Here is a 19,893-nt window from a genome sequence, read left to right as displayed (position 1 = left end):
CACTTTACTGTTGCTCCAAGCAGAGGAAACTGCAGTTCTGAAATGCATCAAAAAGCGTGAAGACTTCTGCCTGAAGCCCATACACACAGCAGCATACATGTTGGACCCCAAGTACTTACCCCCTGAATCAAAGAAAATACTTTTGAGATTCACCCTGTTTGTATATCCGCCTCTCCCCTTGTCATCCTAAGCTTTGGTCAGGATTATGAGAACTGTGATGGTTCCTGTCTGGACTGTAGGGGGCCTGGTCCATACAACTGCACTATTTGTCCTGCCCATGCCATCCTCACAGCCGGGGGGCTCTGTCTGAGCGAGTAGAGGGACTCCACAGCATCGGGAGTGCTGCAACTACAGAGACGAGGTGGGCTCTGTTCCAACATCCCGACTAGGCATACCCCCAGACCAGGGTTTAAACACTATTTCAAATTGCTTGATTGAGCGTGCCTGGTGCAATAGAAGCAGTAGAAAAACAAATTGAAATCTATTTGTCACAATGCTTTGTAAACAGGTTTAGACTAACAGGGAAATGCTTCCTTACGGGCCCTTCCTAACAATGCAGAGGCCCAGTCGGTGTAATTCACAGATGGCTGGATGGGCCGGGTTAAAGTTGTTAAATACATGGATCAGGGTGGAATGATCTACATGAGGTTCAGGTACGGGCAGCCAGGGGATAATGACGAGAGCTATACCTTTTGCTGAAGGGTGATGTATCTTGAGCAGGATTTTTCTCTTTCTGCCTCATCGCTCACGCTCTCTCGTTGAATCACTCTTTCTCTCAGAGCTTGCAGCCATCTTATTTGTCCTTGTTTGATATAAAACACAAAGATATTTCATGTTGAGGTGTCTTAATAAATGCTGTTCATACACAAAATTGTGTAGGTTGTCAAATACCAGTTATTTTTAACATTCAGGGGAAAAGTATATTCTTTGACTTTTTGGTTTATTTTGTCTGACTTTAACCATGGCCCCTGAAATACAATATCATGCGCAGTGAAATCAGTTTCAAAATGTTATTCCTCTTTTGTAATAGTGGGAGTGTTTAAGTTCAATACCTTAAATCAGTTATGGTTTTGCCACTTGTCTTTGTATACTTAATTTGCTTTCATAGACTTTTGGAAATGTTTTTTTGTTCTTCAAATAACATTGACAAGATTTTGTTGTGATATACAAGCCATGTGTCACTATCATTGTTATTTAACTAGGTAAGTCAGTTAAGAAAACATTCTTATTTACAATGACAGCCTACCGGGGAACAGTGGGTTAACTGCCTTGTTCAGGGGCAGAACGACAGATTTCTTTTTTACCTTGTCTGCTCAGGGACTCCATCTAGTAACCTTTCGTTTACTGGCTCAACGCTCTAACCACTAGGCTACCTGACAACCTGTATACATTTGGCACCAAATGGAAGAATAGACCATCAGGGAGGAGCTGGACTTATCCAATAAGAAACGCTAAGGGCTGGATTCAATCTGTATCATGGAAGATCTGTGTTAAAATGTAAAGGTAATTTTAGATTGAGCCGACATATTCAGCGTTTACCGTGAATGCAGGAACATTGCCTTATACATTTCAATCACAAATTTTCCCACAATACTTCTGCGATACACATTAAATCCAGCCCTTAATATCACCCTGGTGGTGAGATAGGAAGGTAAATGACCTTCAAGTATGGCTAATAAGGATGCAAATTCATCACTGGCCATTTAATTCACAAATGAATACAACTGACATTGGCATAGATGGCACGTGAGGAAAAACACAGAATTGCTCAGCGTAAAACAATTTATTGATTTCGTGTTCCATCATATTACACACACTGTTGAAGGTCATCATTCTGAGGAAACATGCATTGACACACACGCATACACCCACACGTGGGATGCGAAATTGTGCTTTACAGCGACCCATGCTGCTCTCTCTGTCCCACTCTGAGGTCATATCCTGTTTGGTGCAGCACGAGCCCTAGACGGTGAATATGTAGAAAGTCTGACGGAAACACACAGACACAACACACACACACACGGCACGCTCGACTTATAGGACAGGTATCTGAAAGGACATGCTCTCACAATTTACTGACAGCTTGTTTTCACACATTACCACATGGTTACACACAGAAATATATTTCTATGGTTACACACGGCATCCTCTGTATTTCAGATTAATTCAACGTGAAAACATCTAGAGATTTTAGTGGTAAAACACTTTCATCAAGATCCAGAGTAATAAGATCAACAACAAAAAAGATTGAGACGTGTAACTTGGTCATTTCCTAAGGGGACTAGGTTTTATCATGCCATCGATACGTCAGATTGATTTTGACATACCATCGTTGATGTGCTGTTGTCTCAAGGACATAATGACTTGTCTAAATCCCAGATGGACTAACATTAAAGGTAGACTCAGCGATGTGATTTAGATGCAGAAAGTCAACAGCATCGTGGGTCAATTTCCGCAAGAACTAAGAGCAATGAAGCATGAAACTCAAACTTCCCCGCTGTTTTGGTCCTGTGGCTGTGGCTACCATGCTGTGGACACCGTGAAGCGTGCACCTGCACAGATACTGTGAAAGTCAAGTCTTGCATCTCGCTCCTTTCAATATCTGCGGTGCTGCTCGTGGCCACATCAGTCCACTGAGTCTACCTTTAAAGGATGATATATTATTGCTTCACTGCTGCTCATGCATTATTACCAAAGTACAACATTAACTTTGATGCTAAGAATGGAAGTATGTACTGTACTGTGAGAGACCATTGGTTATTCTGTCCTTAACAAACTATCATGTATGTGGATTTACAGTGTCAAGCATCTTAGTACTGTTCCTGGGCAACCCACTTGTGTGCAAATTCTGTTACAACCCAGCACACACACCTGATTATTCAACTAATCATCAAAACCTTGGTGTGCTATCAGGTGTTAGTGCTGGGAAGAAACAAAACAGTGCACCCCTGTGGGTCCCAAAGACCAGGATTAAGAAACCCCTGGTGCTAATCTAAAGTCTGTCAATGGTGTTGTAGATTAATGTTATGGTGATGTTATAGGATACTGCGTCTGAGTGCTAACAGGGATTATGGACTGTTTTCATAGTCGTCTCCGTGTCTGACAAACACACAGGAATAGTACATCAGTCTTACTGTTTCTAGTGTACGAAACATTCAGGAGTTCTAAAACAATGTGAAATTCCATTTTGAAGCGAAGCCACAACCATCCATTTCCAGTGGTGTTGAACACCACTTTGTCTAGGAGCTGTTCGTGTTGGTTTTATCGGCTCTGCAGAGGAAGAGAAGCCAATGAAACAGGCAGTAATGTTAGAGGCAGCATCCCAAATAGCAAACTATTCCCTAATATAGTGCACTGCTTTTGACCAGGGCCCTAAAGGGAATAGGGTGCCATTTTGGGATGCAGCCTTAGTGTTTATATGAAAGACAGACAAGCCAGACAAGGCCATCTCTCTTCAGACTGCACTTAAACAAGTAGCTTTAGTGGTCTTACTGACTCTGGTCTCCCAGACGCCGGCTCAGGTCCCTGGAGGAAGCTGCTCACACTACAGAAAAAAAAGGAAAACAAGTCAGAAGGGAATTTGGGGTGCAGTGGTAAATATATCAAGGGCTACATTCTATGGACCATATTGAATCAATCAATTCTTTGTGGGGAAGGCTGAACCAAATATAGTCAAATGAGTATGTTTCTCATTGGAATTCTACATCCCTTTCTCAGACTCATCTCATTCACCATCTGTGATATATCACCATAATTAATCATCAATAAACCATAGATTATGGTAATACATGGAAGACAAATGCCTTGCGGGAGACATTTATCACATTTCCATATTACTACAGTGCATGAAAGTAGTCAGAACAAACACACAAGTGAGAAGGCTGATCCAACCTAGAAGCCTTTCTGATGTTAAACAGGATCATGTGATAGATGGGAGTCTAGTTAAGAGAGAACAGACATGGGGGGGTACATAGTTTCTGTTTCTACAGCCGTAATAATAAGGGAAGGGTGTCAATGCTTACGTCGAGCTCAGCGCCGCTTCCTTCAGCTCCTCGTCAAGGCTAAGGGGTGAGAGTTGACAACGGAAGATAGTCAGTTACAGTGAAGAGGAGGAGAGGAGAAGAATGGAGAGAGGGATGTGTAGACTGGGCTCACCTAATGATGCACTCTGGGATGTGGACATACTCCATGGGGATGAGTTCCTGCAGCTCAGCCAGGCTGTTCACGTACTTTATCTTATTGCTGAACTTGGTGCTGTGACAAAACACACAAACACACTCCTGCTATCTTTATCTACCAGATTATTTTATTTGAACAGAGAAATGTACACTGAGTGTATAAAACATTAGGAACACCTTACTAATATTGAGTTGCACCCCCTTTTGTCCTCAGAACAGCCTAAATTCATCTGGTCATGGACTCTACAAGGTGTCAAAAGCGTTCCACAGGGATGCTGGCCCATGTTGAACCCAATGCTTCCCACAGTTGTTTCAAGTTGGCTGGATGTCCTTTGGGTGGCGGACCATTGATACACACAGGAAACTGTTAAGGGTGAAAAACCCAGCAGCGTTGCAGTTCTTGACACAAGCCAGTGCACCTGGCACCTACTACCATACCGCGTTTAAAGGCACTAACATCTTTTGTCTTGCCAATTCACCCTCTGACTGGCACACATACACAATCCATGTCTCAATTGTCTCAAGGCATAAAAATCCTTCTTTAACCTGTCTACCTCCCCTTCATCTACACTGATTTAAAGTGACATCAACAAGGGATCATAGCATTCACCTGTTCAGGCTATGTCATGTAAGAGTAGGTGTTTTGTACACTCAGTGTATACCATGCTTTCACAAAGTATTCACACCCCTTGACATTCTCCACATTTATTTGTGTTAGAGTCAGAATTTTAAAATGGATTAAATTGAGATATTTTGTCACTGGCCTACACAAAATACCCCATAATGTCAAAGTGGAATTATGTTGTTAGAATTTTTGTAAACAAATTAATTAAATATGAAAACCTGAAATGTCTTGAGTCAAGTATTCAACCCCTTTGTTATGGCAGGCCTAAATATGTTCAGGAGTAAACATTTGCTTGACATGTCACATAATAGATTGCATAGACTCACTTTGTGTACAATATTAGTTTTTAACATGATTTTTGAATGCCTTCCTCATCTCTGTAACCCACACATACAATTAACTGTAAGGTCCCGTAGTTGAGCATTGAATTTCAAACACAGATTCAACCACAAAGGCCAGTTAGGTTTTCCAATGTCTCGCCGCAAAGAAGGCACCTGTTGGTAGATGGGTAAAAAAAGCAGACATTGAATATCCAAATCAAATCAAATCAAATCACATTTATTTATATAGCCCTTCGTACATAAGCTGATATCTCAAAGTGCTGTACAGAAACCCAGCCTAAAACCCCAAACAGCAAGCAATGCAGGTGTAGAAGCACGGTGGCTAGGAAAAACTCCCTAGAAAGGCCAAAACCTAGGAAGAAACCTAGAGAGGAACCAGGCTATGTGGGGTGGCCAGTCCTCTTCTGGCTGTGCCGGGTGGAGATTATAACAGAACATGGCCAAGATGTTCAAATGTTCATAAATGACCAGCATGGTCCAATAATAATAAGGAAGAACAGTTGAAACTGGAGCAGCAGCATGGCCAGGTGGACTGGGGACAGCAAGGAGTCATCATGTCAGGTAGTCCTGGGGCATGGTCCTAGGGCTCAGGTCAGTTGAAACTGGAACTTGAAATATCCCTTTGAGCATGGTGAAGTTATTAATTACAATTTGGTTGGTGTATCAATACACCCTGTCAATACAAAGATACAGACATCCTTCCTAACTCAGTTGCTGCGGAGAAAGGAAACCACTAAAGTAATACTGCAAAAATTTGGCAAAGAAATTCACTTTTTGCCCTGAATACAAAGTGCCATGTTTGGAGCAAATCCAAAACAACACATTACTGAGTACTACTCTTCATATTTTCAAGCACAGTGGTGGTTGCATCATGTTATGGGTATGCTTTTTAAAATTATTTTCTTATTTCACCTTTATTTAACCAGGTAGGCCAGTTGAGAACAAGTTCTCATTTACAACTGTGACCTGGCCAAAATAAAGCAAAGCAGTGCGACAAAAACACAGAGTTACACATGTGATTAACAAACGTACAGTCAATAACACAATAGAAAAGTCTATATACAGTGTGTGCAAATGTAGTAAGATTTGGGAGGTAAGGCAATAAATAGGCCATGGTGGCGAAATAATTACAATTTAGCAATTAAACACTGGAGTGATAGATGTGCAGAAGATGAATGTGCAAGTAGAGATACTGGGGTGCAAAAGACCAAAAAATAAATAACAATGTAGGGATGAGGTAGCTGGGTGGGCTATTTACAGATGGGCTGTGTACAGGTGCAATGATTGGTTTGCTGCTCTGACAGCTGATGCTTAAAGCTAGTGAGGGAGATATAAGAATCCAGCTTCAGTGATATTTGCAATTCGTTCCAGTCATTGGCAGCAGAGAACTGGAAGGAAAGGCGGCCAAAGCAGGAGTTGGCTTTGGGGATGACCAGTGAAATATACCTGCTGGAGCGCGTGCTACGGGTGGGTGCTGATATGGTGACCAGTGAGCTGAGATAAAGCAGGGCTATACCTTGCAAAGGCTTATAGATGACCTGGAGCCAGTAGGTTTGGCAACGAATATGAAGCAAGGGCCAGCCAACAAGAGCATACAGGTCGTATATGGGGCTTTGGTAGCAAAACGGATGGCCCTGTGATAGACTGCATCCAATTTGCTGAGTAGAGTGTTGAAGGCTATTTTGTAAATGACATCGCCAAAGTCAAGGATCGGTAGGATAGTCAGTTTCACGAGGGTATGTTTGGCAGCATGAGTGAAGGAAGCTTTGTTGCGAAATAGGAAGCTGATTCTAGATTTCATTTTGGATTGGAGATGCTTAATGTGAGTCTGGAAGGAGAGTTTACAGTCTAACCAGAAACCTAGGTATTTGTAGTTGTCCACATATTCAAGTCAGAACCGTCCAGAGTAGTGATGTTAGATGGGCGGGAGAGTGAGGGCAGTGATCGGTTGAGGGCAGTGATCGGTTGAGCATGCATTTAGTTTTACTTGCATTTAAGAGCAGTTGGAGGCCATGGAAGGAGTGTTGTATGGCATTGAAGCTTGTCTGGAGGTTTGTTAACACAGTGTCCAAAGAAGGGCCAGAAGTATACAGAATGGTGTCGTCTGCGTAGAGGTGCATCAGAGAATCACCAGCAGCAAGAGAGACATCACTGATGTTTACAGAGAAAAGAGTCGGCCTGGGAATTGAACCTTGTGGCACCCCTATAGAGACTGCAAGAGGTCCGGACAACAGGCCCTCCGATTTGAGAAACCAAGGAGGTTGAGTCTGCTGATAAGAATGCGGTGATTGACAGAGTCGAACGCCTTGGCCAGGTCGATGAAGACGGCTGCACAGTATTGTCTTTTATCAATGGCGTTTATGATATCGTTTAGGACCATGAGCGTGGCTAAGGTGCACCCGTGACCAGCTCGGAAACTAGATTGCATAGCGGAGAAGGTACGGTGGGATTCGAAATGGTCGGTAATCTGTTTGTTTACTTGGCTTTCGAAGACTTTAGAATGGCAGGTTAGGATAGATCATCCCCACCGCTTTCCAATCTTTAGGGATCTCAGACGATATGAAATAGAGGTTGAACAGGTTAGTAATAGGGGTTGTAACAATTGTGGTAGATAATTTAAGAAAGAGATGGTCCAGATTGATTAGCCCAGCTGATTTGTAGGGGTCCAGATTTTGCAGCTCTTTCAGAACATCAGCTATCTGGATTTGGGTGAAGGAGAAATGGGGAGGCTTGTGCACGTTTCTGTGGGGGGTGCAGAGCTGTTGACCTGGGTGAGGGTAGCCAGATGGAAAGCATGGCTTATTAAAATCTTCGATTATCATAGATTTATCGGTGGTGGCAGTGTTTCCTAGCATGAGTGCAGTGGGCAGATAGGAGGAGGTGCTCTTATTCTCCATGGACTTTACAGTGTCCAAAAACTTTTTGGAGTTTATGCTACAGGATACAAATTTCTATTTGAAAAATCTAGCCCTTGCTTTCCTACCTGCCTGTGTATATTGGTCCCTAACCCTGAAAAGTTGCATATCGCGGGGGCTATTCAATGCTAATACAGTACGCCACGGGATTTTTTTCTTCTGCTGGTCAAGGGCAGTCAAGTCTGGAGCGAACCAAGGGCTATATCTGTTCTTAGTTCTACATTTTTGAATGGGGCATGCTTATTTAAGATGGTGAGGAAAGCACTTTTAAAGAATAACCAGGCATCCTCTACTGACGGAATGAGGTCAATTTTCTTCCAGGATACCCAGGCCAGGTCGATTAGTAAGGCCTGCTCGCTGAATTGTTATAGTTTGACAGTGATGAAGGGTGGTCTTTTGACCACGGAACCATTACGGACGCAGGCAATGAGGCAGTGGTCGCTGGGATCCTGGTTGAAGACAGCAGAGGTGTATTTAGAGGGCAGGTTGGTCAGGATGATATCTATGAGGGTGCCTGTGTTTACGGATTTGGGGTTGCACCTGGTATGTTCCATGATAGTTTGTGTGAGATTGAGGGCATCGAGCTTAGATTGTAGGACGGCCGGGGTGTTAAGCATATCCCAGTTTAGGTCACCTAATAGTACAAACTCTGAAGATAAATGGGGGGCAATTAATTCACATATAGTGTCCAGGGCACAGCTGGGGGCTGAGGGGGGTCTATAACAGCGGCAACAGTGAGAGACTTATTTCTGGAAAGGTGGATTTTTAAAAGTAGAAGCTCGAACTGTTTGGGCACAGACCTGGATAGCATGCCAGAACTCCGCAGGCTATCTCTGCAGTAGATTGCATCTCCACCCCCTTTGGCCGTTCTATCTTGGCGGAAAATGTTGTAGTTGGGGATGGAAATTTCAGAATTTTTGGTGGCCTTCCTAAGCCAGGATTCAGATATGGCTAGGACATCAGGGTTGGCTGAGTGTGCTAAAGCAGTGAATAAAACAAACTTAGGGAGAAGGCTTCTGATGTTAACATGCATGAAACCAAGGCTTTTACGTTTACAGAAGTCAACAAATGATAGCGCCTGGGGAATAGGAGTGGAACTGGGGGCTACAGGGCCTGGGTTAACCTCTACATCACCAGAGGAACAGAGGAGGAGTAGGATAAGGGTACGGCTAAAGGCTATAAGAACTGGTCGTCTAGTGCGTTGGGGACATAGAATAAAAGGAGCAGATATCTAGGTGTGGAAGAATAGATTCAAGGCATAATGTACAGTATGTATGTTAGGATGTGAGTACAGTGAAGATAAACCTAGGCGTTGAGTGACAATGAGAGAGGTTTCGTCTCTGGAGGCACCAGTTAAGCCAGGTAAGGATTTTTTTGTGTGGGACAAAAGAGCTATATAAGGCATTTTGAGCGGGACTGGGGTCTCTACTGTGAAATAAAACAATAGGAACTAGCCAAGACAGCAGTGAGACAAGACATATTGACATTAGAGAGCGGCATAAAGCAATCACAGGTGTTGATCAGGAGAGCTAAGACAACAACGAGTAAATGGTGATGAATGGGCAAGAGCAGGTCAGTTAGATACATACTGGACTTGAGTTCGAGACTGGGGACGACAGGTAAACAAACGAGGTACCGTGTTATTGAAGCAGTCCAGGGGGCATCAGCTGTGTAGCCGAGTGATCATAGGGTCAAAAGAGCAGCAATAGGTGAGTCAGGGTGAGGTTCGCTAGTCACTACTACGCTCGGTGAGCAGGGGACACAGCGTTCAAAAAAGCTAGTGGGCCGGGGCTAGTAGATGGTTCTTTGGAGACATCGTAACAGAATAGCCTGTTGAGACCACATCGGGCGATCACGTCGGCAGTCCATTCGTGATGGATTGGAGGGGCTCCGATAAAGGGACCAGGCCGATTGGCAAAGGAGGTATTGTAGCCCTAGAATTAGCTGGTCGAGCGGCCTAGCTCGAGGCTAGCTCAAGGCTAGCTGCTGGTTAAGCTGGTTAAGACACGAGAACATAACAAAGACATGGATGCTTGTGATTGTTCAGGATAAAAAAAATAAACATAATGGAGCGAGGCACAGGCAGAATCCTAGAGGAAAACCTCCCACCAGACAATGGGAGATGAATTCACCTTTCAGCAGGTCAATAACTAAAACACAAGGCCAAATCTACACGGGAGATTTTTACCTAGAAGACAGAGAATGTTCCTGAGTGTCCTGGTTACAGTTTTGAATTAAAACTGCTTGAAAATCTATGGTAAGAACTGAAAATGGTTATCTAGCAATGATCAACAACCAATTTGACCAATTTGAGCTTGAAGAATTGCAAAAAATAATAATGGGCAAATGTTGCACAATCTATGTGTGGAAAGCTCTTAGAGACATCCTGAAAGACTCACAACTATAATCACTGCCAAAAGTGATTTGATATATCAAGATATACTAGTTTTCCTTTTCTTTTTCTTCTTCTTTTTTTTATTTTTACAAATGTTAGACTTTTCTTGTACTTTGACATTAGAGTATTTTGTGTAGCTTGTTGACAAAAAAAATGACAAATCAGTTTTACTACCACTTTGTCACAACAAAACGTCATGGGGTGTGAATCATTTCTGAAGGCACTGTCTACATGTGATTACCTTATGAAGGGCCTGGTGATGGCTAGGATGGTCCGTATAAACCAGGACGGGTGGACAATGATGAAAGATTTCAAATTCTTCCTGAGCCTGTAACCAAACATTCATAAAAATGATCATATTGAGTGTTTGTGTGTGGTGGCATGATACAATGTTATTACTGTTGAACACATGGGGTAATACAGTTGAAGTCTAAATTTACATACACCAAATACATTTGAACTCAGTCAGGAATTGTGAAAAATACAGTTTTTCACAATTCCTGACATTTAATCCTAGTAATAATTCCCTGTCTTAGGTCAGTTAGGTCACCACTTCATTTTAAGAATGTGAAATGTCAGAATAATAGTAGATATAATTATTTATTTCAGCTTTGATTTCTTTCATCACATTCCCAGTGGGTCAGAAGTTTACATACACTCAATTAGTATTTGATAGCATTGGCTTCAAATTGTTTAACTTTGGTCAAACGTTTCGGGTAGCCTTCCACAAACTTCCCACTGTCACACCCACACTTTTTATCTTGTCTAGGGGTTTTGGGTTTTGTATGTTTATGAGGCTGTTTCCTTTCTAGGTATATTGTATGTCTATGATTGCCTGAATTGGTTCTCAATTAGAGGCAGCTGTCTATCGTTGTCTCTCATTGGGAACCATATTTAGGCAGCCATATTCTGTGGGTACTTTGTGGGTGATTGTTTCCGTGTCTGTGTTTGTTCACCACACGGTACTGTTTCGGTTTCAGTTGTTCACGGTTCGTTTATTGTTTTGTAGTGTTCAGGTAATTTAATTAAAAACAACTATGGACACTTACCACGCTGCATATTGGTCTTCAGACGAAGAGGAGGAAATCAGCCGTGGCAGAATTACCCACCAAAACAGGACCAAGCAGCGTGGTGACAGGCAGCGGCAGGAGGAGCAACGCAATCAGGATTATTAGACTTGGGAGGAGATACTGGACGGAAAAGGGGAATATCGCCGCCCCAAAGCGGAGCTGGAGGCAGCGAAGGTGGAGAGGCGTTGGTATGAGGAGGCAGCACGGCGGCGTGGATGGAAGCCCAAGAGTCAGCCCCAAAAATGTATTGGGGGAGGCACACAGGGAGTAAGGCGAAGCCAGGCAGGAGACCTGCGCCCCCAGTGCGGAACATACCAGCTCCTCGTATCGGCCGGGCTCAGACGAAGAGGAGGAAATCAGCCATGACACCCACAATATGTTGGGTGAATTTTGGCCCATTCCTCCTGAAAGAGCTGGTGTAACTAAGTTAGGTTTGTAGGCCTCCTTGCTCACACATGCTTTTTCAGTTCGGTCCACACATTTTCTATAGGATTGAGGTCAGGGCTTTGTGATGGCCACTCCTGTCACACCCTGACCATAGTTTGCTTTGTATGTTTCTATGTTTTGTTTGGTCAGGATGTGATCTGAGTGGGCATTCTGTTGGATGTCTTGTTTGTCTATTTCTATGTCTGGCCTGATATGGTTCTCAATCAGAGGCAGGTGTTAGTCATTGTCTCTGATTGGGAACCATATTTAGTTAGCCTGTTTGGTGTTGGGTTTTGTGGGTGATTGTTCCTGTCTCTGTGTTTGCACCAGATAGGGCTGTTTTTGGTTTTCCACATTTATTGTTTTGTAGTGTTCGTGTTTATCTTTTTTTTATTAAACATGAATCAATATAACCATGCTGCGTTTTGGTCCGCCTCTCCTTCACCACAAGAAAACCGTTACAACTCCAATACCTTGACTTTGTTGTCCTTAAGCCATTTTGCCACAACTTTGGAAGTATGCTTGGGGTCATTGTCCATTTGGAAGACCCATTTGCGACCAAGCTTTAACTTCCTGACTGATGTCTTGAGATGTTGCTTCAATATGTCCACATAATTGTCCACCCTCATGATGCCATCTATTGTGTGAAGTGCACCAGTCCCTCCTGCAGCAAAGCACTCCCACAACATGATGCTGCCACCCCTGTGCTTCACGATTGGGATGGTGTTCTTCGGCTTGCAAGCCTCCCCCTTTTACCTCCAAATATAACGATGGTCATTATGGCCAAACAGTTCTATTTTTGTTTGATCAGACCAAAGGACATTTCTCTAAAAAGTACGATCTTTGTCCCCATGTGCAGTTGCAAACCGTGGTCTGGCTTTTTTATGGTGGTTTTGGAGCAGTGGCTCTTCCTTGCTGAGCAGTGTTTCAGGTTATGTCGAAACAGGACACGTTTTACTGTGGATATATACTTTTGCCTGTTTCCTCCAGCATCTTCAGAAGGTAATTTGTTGTTGTTCTGGGGTTTGATTTGCACTTTTTGCACCAAAGTATGTTCATCTCTAGGAGATATACCGCTCAGGAAGAAGACGCGTTCTGACAGCTGTGCGGTCCCATGGTGTTCATACTTGCGTACTATTGTTTGTACAGATGAACGTGTACCTTCAGGCATTTGAAAATTGCTCCCAAGGATCAACCAGACTTGTGAAGGTCTACAATGTTTTTTCTGAGGTCTTGGCTGATTTCTTTTGATTCACCCCTGATGTCAAGAAAAGAGGCACTGAGTTTGAAGGTAGGCCTTGAAATACATCCACAGGTACACCTCCAATTGACTCAAATTATGTCAATTAGCCTATCAGAAGCTTCTAAAGCCATGAAATCACTTTCTGGAATTTTCCAAGCTGATTAAAGGCACAGTCAATTTAGTGTATGTAAACTTCTGACCCACTGGAATTGTGATACAGTGAAATAATCTGTCTGAAACAATTGTTGGAAAAATTAATTGTGTCATGCTCAAAGTAGATGTCGTACCCAACTTGCCAAAACTATAGTTTGTTAACAAGAAATTTGTGGAGTGGTTGAAATAATTAGGTTGGAGTCATTAAAACTAGTTTATGTAAACTTCCGACTTCAACTGTAAATACATGTTAATCCTATCACATTTTATCCCGTGGTCCTGATTCTATCCCCTTGCACTTTTTCATACTACAAATATAATTCATCCATCTACTCATCCATGAATCAAACATTGTAAAAAGCAATCTACCTCCTGTCAATCATCTGGTAGCACTTCTTGAGCCAGCCCATTCCAGGCATCCTCCTGTGGGGCGTGGCTCCGTTCAAATAGACAATCATATAGTCCTCTGCCACCATCAGCTCCAACGTGCTGATCACATACCTGCCGGCAGGGCAAACAGCAGGGCAAGTACACATCAAACTACTATCACTGACTTCGCTGATAACTACTTTATTGAGGGAAATGTACTTACTACCACTGTGATATGAGTTTGCCTCACCTAGCTATCTTAAAATGAATGCACTAATTGTAAGTCGCTGTGGATAAGAGCATCTGATAAATGACAAAATGTCAAATGTAAATCAATCTAATCACTAGATTCTAGTGTATGATTTAAAACATGTCCAAAGAGTGGAGAAACATCTGAAATATCACTGAAATGAAGAACAAGAGAGGAGTATGACAGTGAACGATTGGAAGGTACATGCAGAATATTTACAACATTGCTCTTCAAGTTATTTTTCTTGGAAATAAAGACAGACATGAACTTAACCATAAAACGCAATTAGTTATCAGTATATCCATCAAAACATCTACACATAACGTGTGTATTGTTCGGTCACAGGTCTACGTTTCGAAACAGGGATAGGGGAGTAAGGTCGGGAAACATTCCCGATCCACACAATAACTGAGTAATAGCTTGCTTGACATTTAAAGGTAATTTCAGATTGAGCTGAAATATTCAGCATTTATAGTGAATGTGATCTCCGCGTGCATCACCTTTAAAAGGTGCCTAAGTCAGTACTAATGAGAGTGAGGATAGGTGCAACTTACAGGAAGAGGTTCTCCATGACTTCATGGTAGTCCTCACTGTCACTGTCTGGGAGGAAACACGCTGCAAACACTATTATGGCGTTCACTCCATTTCCATAGTACCCTGATGAAGGAAAAACAACACTTCAAAAGAAATATTAAAATATTGCCCACACTACAACAGTTTACAAGAGTACCCTGTCTCAGAGGCTAGATCGTGGGTTGGGTCTGGGTTGGGTGGGGTAGGGTAGGGTAGGGTTGGTTGAGGTGTTTGGCTGTTTCGTTTCTCAGTTTGTTTGTATTTCTCTCTGTCATCTGCCATCGGTATGTCAGTGTATGTCTGAATATTACATTTTTTACCTGTAATTAAGTCCCATTACATTCCATGAAATTAAAATCTGTTTTGTATGGGAGACCCCATCAAGAGAAAGGAGGTAAAATAAGGTATATAAAAAAAGAAGGTATAAAAACACCGAACAACAATCCGAACTTTCCTGTACCTCCATGTGATATAACTCTCTGGTAGGGCTCGATGATCTTCATGTTGATGCGGTGTTCCTGCTCTCCGATGACCACGGCCCTCCACAGCTTCGCATCCTGACGCTCCTCCGCTGCACTGCACGTAGGAATCGGCTCGCACGGCTCTTTTGATGTGTTGCGATTGGCTGTCGGGGGTTCTGGTTTGGGGAAAAAACAACAGAAACACAGCTAGTAGAAAAAACACAGACATACTATAAATCCAACCACAAACATTTAATTACAGAGAAATTAGGTATACGGAATAAAATGTTCATTTTCATTGATACAGCTTCCCAAGTGGTGAAATATCTTGTTTGGTATATTAGACTGTCTGAAATGGACCTATACTGTAAAGTGTACTTAAGAGTGCCATTTGGGACGTACTCCTAGACTGACTCACCCTCCCAGTCCAGCTCATTGTCGGTGTAGTCCAGATAGTCTGTGTCGTCAGGCGTATCCAGGTCGTCCACGTTAATGTCCAGGTCATCGGGTGTCTCTAGGGCGTCGTCTTCACTCTGGTCCAGTGAAAGGCTGATACGCGGGGCGGAGAGCTTCTTCCTTTGGGAGGGGCCACCCGGCGTGCCCTGCAGGGGCAGCGAGTTGGGAGGGGCTACAGGGAGAGAGGGGGAAGAGTCACTGTACATGTTAGAATGATCCATCTGTCTCTCTTCATCACTCCTTATCTCTTGTGGAGTCGTGTGTTATGGCATTTTGTCTGGTTGTCTTCTGTGCTAAAGAACATTTGGACTTTTAAATGATATAGCAGTAAATGTGCATTAGGAATGAGTTAATGTGTCTGTATGAGTAACTCGCCTCATCATGCTGCTGTATGTAACTGTGAGAGGGTGCCTAATTAAGTAAACTGACAGCTCAGTCCTGCAGGTAGCCAAAGAGTAATGATGGAATAATAACCTATCACACACAGAGTTGCCAGTGTCTAACTGAGGCTCACCTGGTCTGCCCTCGGCCACCTCTGAGCTCATCTTACTGTGAGATGCCAGGTCCATACCCTCATCACCCAGTGGGACCTGAAGAGAACACGGAGACCAATGACATACTGAATACAGACTCAATAAAGAGTGTGCGCATGTGTGAGTTTGTCCATGTCAGAGAAGGCTGGTGGGAGGAGCTAACTCCTCTGGTTCAACTTTGTGTGTGTGTGTGTGTGTGTGTGTGTGTGTGTGTGTGTGTGTGTGTGTGTGTGTGTGTGTGTGTGTGTGTGTGTGTGTGTGTGTGTGTGTGTGTGTGTATGTGTGTGTGTCATTATCTAAACAACAGGGCTTTAATTTCTTGCACCACAAAGAGAGAATAGATTCTTCACTTCAACAGACAGGTTACAAGGTCCCAAACCCTCTACTGTGGTCCTTCAACCTCTACATTGCTGGGGAGAATCATCATCCATCATCCACAATAGTCCCTATACTAACACATCAAACATAGACACAGACACATGCATACACAGACACACACGATAACATATGCACTATAAACACACATACACATGGATTTTTCTACTGTAGATATTTGGTAGTGGTGGAGTATGGGCCTGAGGACACACAGTGTGTTGTAAAATCTGCGAATGTATATGGGGACTGCCTTGGCAGCAGCTAATGGGGATCCATAATAAATACAAATACTAAGACATCATCCACAATAGTCCCTATCCTAAGACATCATCCACAATATTGCCTATCCTAAGACATCATCCACAATAGTCCCTATCCTAAGACATCATCCACAATAGTCCCTATACTAAGACATCATCCACAATAGTCCCTATACTAAGACATCATCCACAATAGTCCCTATACTAAGACATCATCCACAACAGTCCCTATACTAAGACATCATCCACAATAGTCCCTATACTAAGACATCATCCACAATAGTCCCTATACTAAGACTATTGATACTGCGTACCAGTGAGAGCTTGACTGTGTTATGTGTTTGCTCATACACACACAGTGAGTGAACTCAGTTGGCAATACTGTAGTACACACAGTCACACAGTCACATCTTCTACAGGCACACTGTCTTAAAGGATTGTGTCTCTATCATTGCTGCTGGGATGATTTGAATTTACCCCACTAGAGGGGAGAGGAGGAAGAGGGGTAGAGGGAGAAAAGGGGGAGAGGGAGAAAAGGGGGAGAGGGAGAAAATGGGGAGAGGTAGAAGAGGGAGGGTGGATGAGGGTCAGAAAAGGAAGGGGAGGGAGAGTGGAGGAAGAGGAGTGGGAGGGAGAGGGAGTAGAGGGGAGGAAGAGGAGTGGGAGGGAGAGGGAGTAGAGTGGAGAAAGAGGAGTGGGAGGGAGAGGGAGTAGAGGGGAGGAAGAGGAGTGGGAGGGAGAGGGAGTAGACGGGAGGAAGAGGAGTGGGAGGGAGAGGGAGTAGAGGGGAGGAAGAGGAGTGGGAGGGAGAGGGAGTAGAGGGGAGGAAGAGGAGTGGGAGGGAGAGGGAGTAGAGGGGAAGAGGAAGAAGAGAGGGAGAGTGGAGGAAGAGGGGAGAGGGAGATGAGGGAGGGGAGTGGAGGAAACAGGGGAGAGGGGGGATGGGAGGGGAGTAGAAAAGAGGAATGGGAGTGGAGGAAGAGGGGGAGATGAGGGAGGGGTGGGAGGGGAGTAGAAAAGAGGAATGGGAGTGGAGGAAGAGGGGGAGAGGGAGATGAGGGAGGGGTGGGAGGGAAGTAGAAAACATGAATGGGAGTGGAGGAAGAGGGGGAGAAGGAGATGGGGGGAGGGAGAAGAGAGGGGAGTGGGAGGAAGAGGGGGAGAAGGAAAAGAGGGAGGGGAGAGGAGAAAGAGAGGGAGAAGAGGAGAGGAGGGGAGAGGGAGAAGAGGGGGGAGTGGGAGGAGGGTTGGAGTTAAGGTCGTCAGATCTCTCCTTCTCTGTGAATCATCCATCCGTTTCTTGCAGGAGGAGGCGGAGAGAGGGATGGGAAGGTAGGGTAAAGCTGTTACATCATCAGCAGCCCATTCTCCTCCCTCTCTCCTCCCGTTCTCTTCTCTTCCCTCTCTCCTCTTTTCAGTCTCTCTGCTGATTCAAATGTCCACACGCTCACTCGAGCACAGATTAGGCACAGATGCAAATGAACCAACCTTCACGTGCACTCACGCACATGAAAATACTGAACTGATCCTAGTTTCTCTTCCAGACGGGAGAAGACAAATCTGATTGCATTGGCAAATGTAACAAACTAAAAACATGCTGATTAGAATAGCTGAATTCTGAACAGAAGAGATGAATTACATACTGCTGATTCACACACACACATACACACAGATAAACACACATATGGTCGGTATAGCAAGACCAGCATCAGCTGCTTTGCTCCATGGACGGCGATGAACCGCCTAATACACACACCGCAGCACAGCAACACAGTGCTGATGGCAGCAGCCCCTCCCTCTCTCTCCCTCTCTTCCTGTCTCTAGAAAATAAATACATCTCTCTCTTCTCCCCTTTCCTTTATTCTGCATCACATTTAACTCATCCACTCACCACTACTGGGGCACAGGAATCTCTGTCCTTCTCTGTCTCAGAGCATGGATTTCAGCTGTATCTCCCTTTTTGTCTTTATTTTCCTCCCAGGCTCTTGGTAGAGATGCTCAGCTTGCAAACTGCTCACAGCTTCCACCATTTTGTGGTCACATGACCCAGGCTGGCACCAAATAAAGGCAATCCCCTGCTTCTCCAGTTGTGCGTGCGTGTGTGTGTTATCATTAGAGGCCAACTGAGAGGAGTTGTAAGCCCGACTGCGCAGCTAAAAGAGGTTTTTATCATCCCTCAGGGCTAAAAGAGAAACAATGAGTTGAAAGGAAACAGTATAATTCAAATGAATCCCTTGCTTTCACTATTTAAGACAATCGATGTATTTTAGAAGCCATTCCATGTTATTTTATTAATCTAAATAAATTGATCAGAAAATGTTGTAAATACGTAGCAGTGCTTTATGATGAGCATTAAACTGTATGACTACCACCTTTACTAATGTTCTAATTTTACGACCATTTGCTAGTTCCACCCACTATAAATGTTCAGTTATCATGTCTGGTAACCTTAAATTGCTTCAGTGTCTCCTAAATAAACACACCTACCTACAGTCTCATTCATCTCCCATATTTCTCCATGTATAGTATCTGCCTTATTGTCTTCATTATAATATATATATAATACACTATCTAAGGATAACAAGCACTTGATATTTCAATCAAACAATAGAAAATAAATACAGCATGTCCTCACCTAATGCAATCAAAAATAAAAAATATATAAAAAACAGGAAGATCGAACAATAGCCAGTGTCTCCTACGACACAATAGAGATGTGGAACTTTCAAATATGAGCAGGGATTTCAAGTATACAGTAAATAGTTGCAAACACTGGTTGTTAAATGACAAAACTTAATTCTACATAGTTGGAAGATCTTTGCTCTGAGGAGATCCTCTTTGGACGGGCGCATGTTTGTTTGTTTAGTCACTCACCTCTGTTCTTGGTCTCGGTCTCACCAGTTAAACAGGAAGAGATAGGAGTCTGAAAGTACAGCACACATGACTGCTGCCTGTTTGGTACAAAGGTCGTTGCCACGATGTCCTGCCACCGTCATACCTATGTGTGTGTGTGTGTGTGTGTGTGTGTGTGTGTGTGTGTGTGTGTGTGTGTGTGTGTGTGTGTGTGTGTGTGTGTGTGTGTGTGTGTGTGTGTGTGTGTGTGTGTGTGTGTGTGTGTGTGTGTGTGTGTGTGTGTGTGTGTGTGTGTGTGTGTGTGTGTGTGTGTGTGTGTGTACGTGTGTGTGAGTGTGTGTGTGTGTGTGTGTGTGTGTGTGTGTGTGTGTGTGTGTGTGTGTGTGTGTGTGTGTGTGTGTGTACGTGTGTGTGTGT

At 43.6% G+C, this 19,893-nt stretch overlaps 1 protein-coding gene across 4 annotated transcripts; it reads right to left on the bottom strand.

The window, feature by feature from the left end:
* Positions 1-1,764: 1,764 nt before the first annotated feature.
* LOC118391503 (protein prune homolog 2-like) lies at positions 1,765-19,580 on the bottom strand. Of its 4 annotated transcripts, none has more exons than XM_035782965.2 (12): positions 19,498-19,561; positions 18,515-18,805; positions 15,970-16,045; positions 15,418-15,627; positions 14,999-15,175; positions 14,520-14,622; positions 13,716-13,847; positions 10,696-10,782; positions 4,156-4,254; positions 4,023-4,061; positions 3,497-3,544; positions 1,765-3,270 (listed from the first exon to the last, which is right to left on the bottom strand). In XM_035782965.2, exons 3-12 carry the CDS (start codon positions 16,022-16,024, stop codon positions 3,240-3,242), a joined length of 981 nt encoding a protein of 326 aa, XP_035638858.1. In that variant the 5' UTR covers positions 16,025-16,045; positions 18,515-18,805; positions 19,498-19,561; the 3' UTR covers positions 1,765-3,239. The 4 variants fall into 4 exon arrangements, with proteins under 4 accessions (XP_035638858.1, XP_052314288.1, XP_035638859.1 ...); XM_052458328.1 differs by lacking the exon at positions 19,498-19,561 and adding an exon at positions 19,259-19,468 and having other exon boundaries at positions 3,493-3,544; XM_035782966.2 differs by lacking the exon at positions 19,498-19,561 and adding an exon at positions 19,259-19,467.
* Between the last annotated feature and the right edge of the window lie 313 nt (positions 19,581-19,893).

The sequence above is a fragment of the Oncorhynchus keta genome, chromosome 12 (genome assembly GCF_023373465.1).
Source record: "Oncorhynchus keta strain PuntledgeMale-10-30-2019 chromosome 12, Oket_V2, whole genome shotgun sequence".
Classification (NCBI taxonomy): Eukaryota; Metazoa; Chordata; class Actinopteri; order Salmoniformes; family Salmonidae; genus Oncorhynchus; species Oncorhynchus keta.
This window is presented reverse-complemented; position numbering and strand designations above follow the sequence as displayed.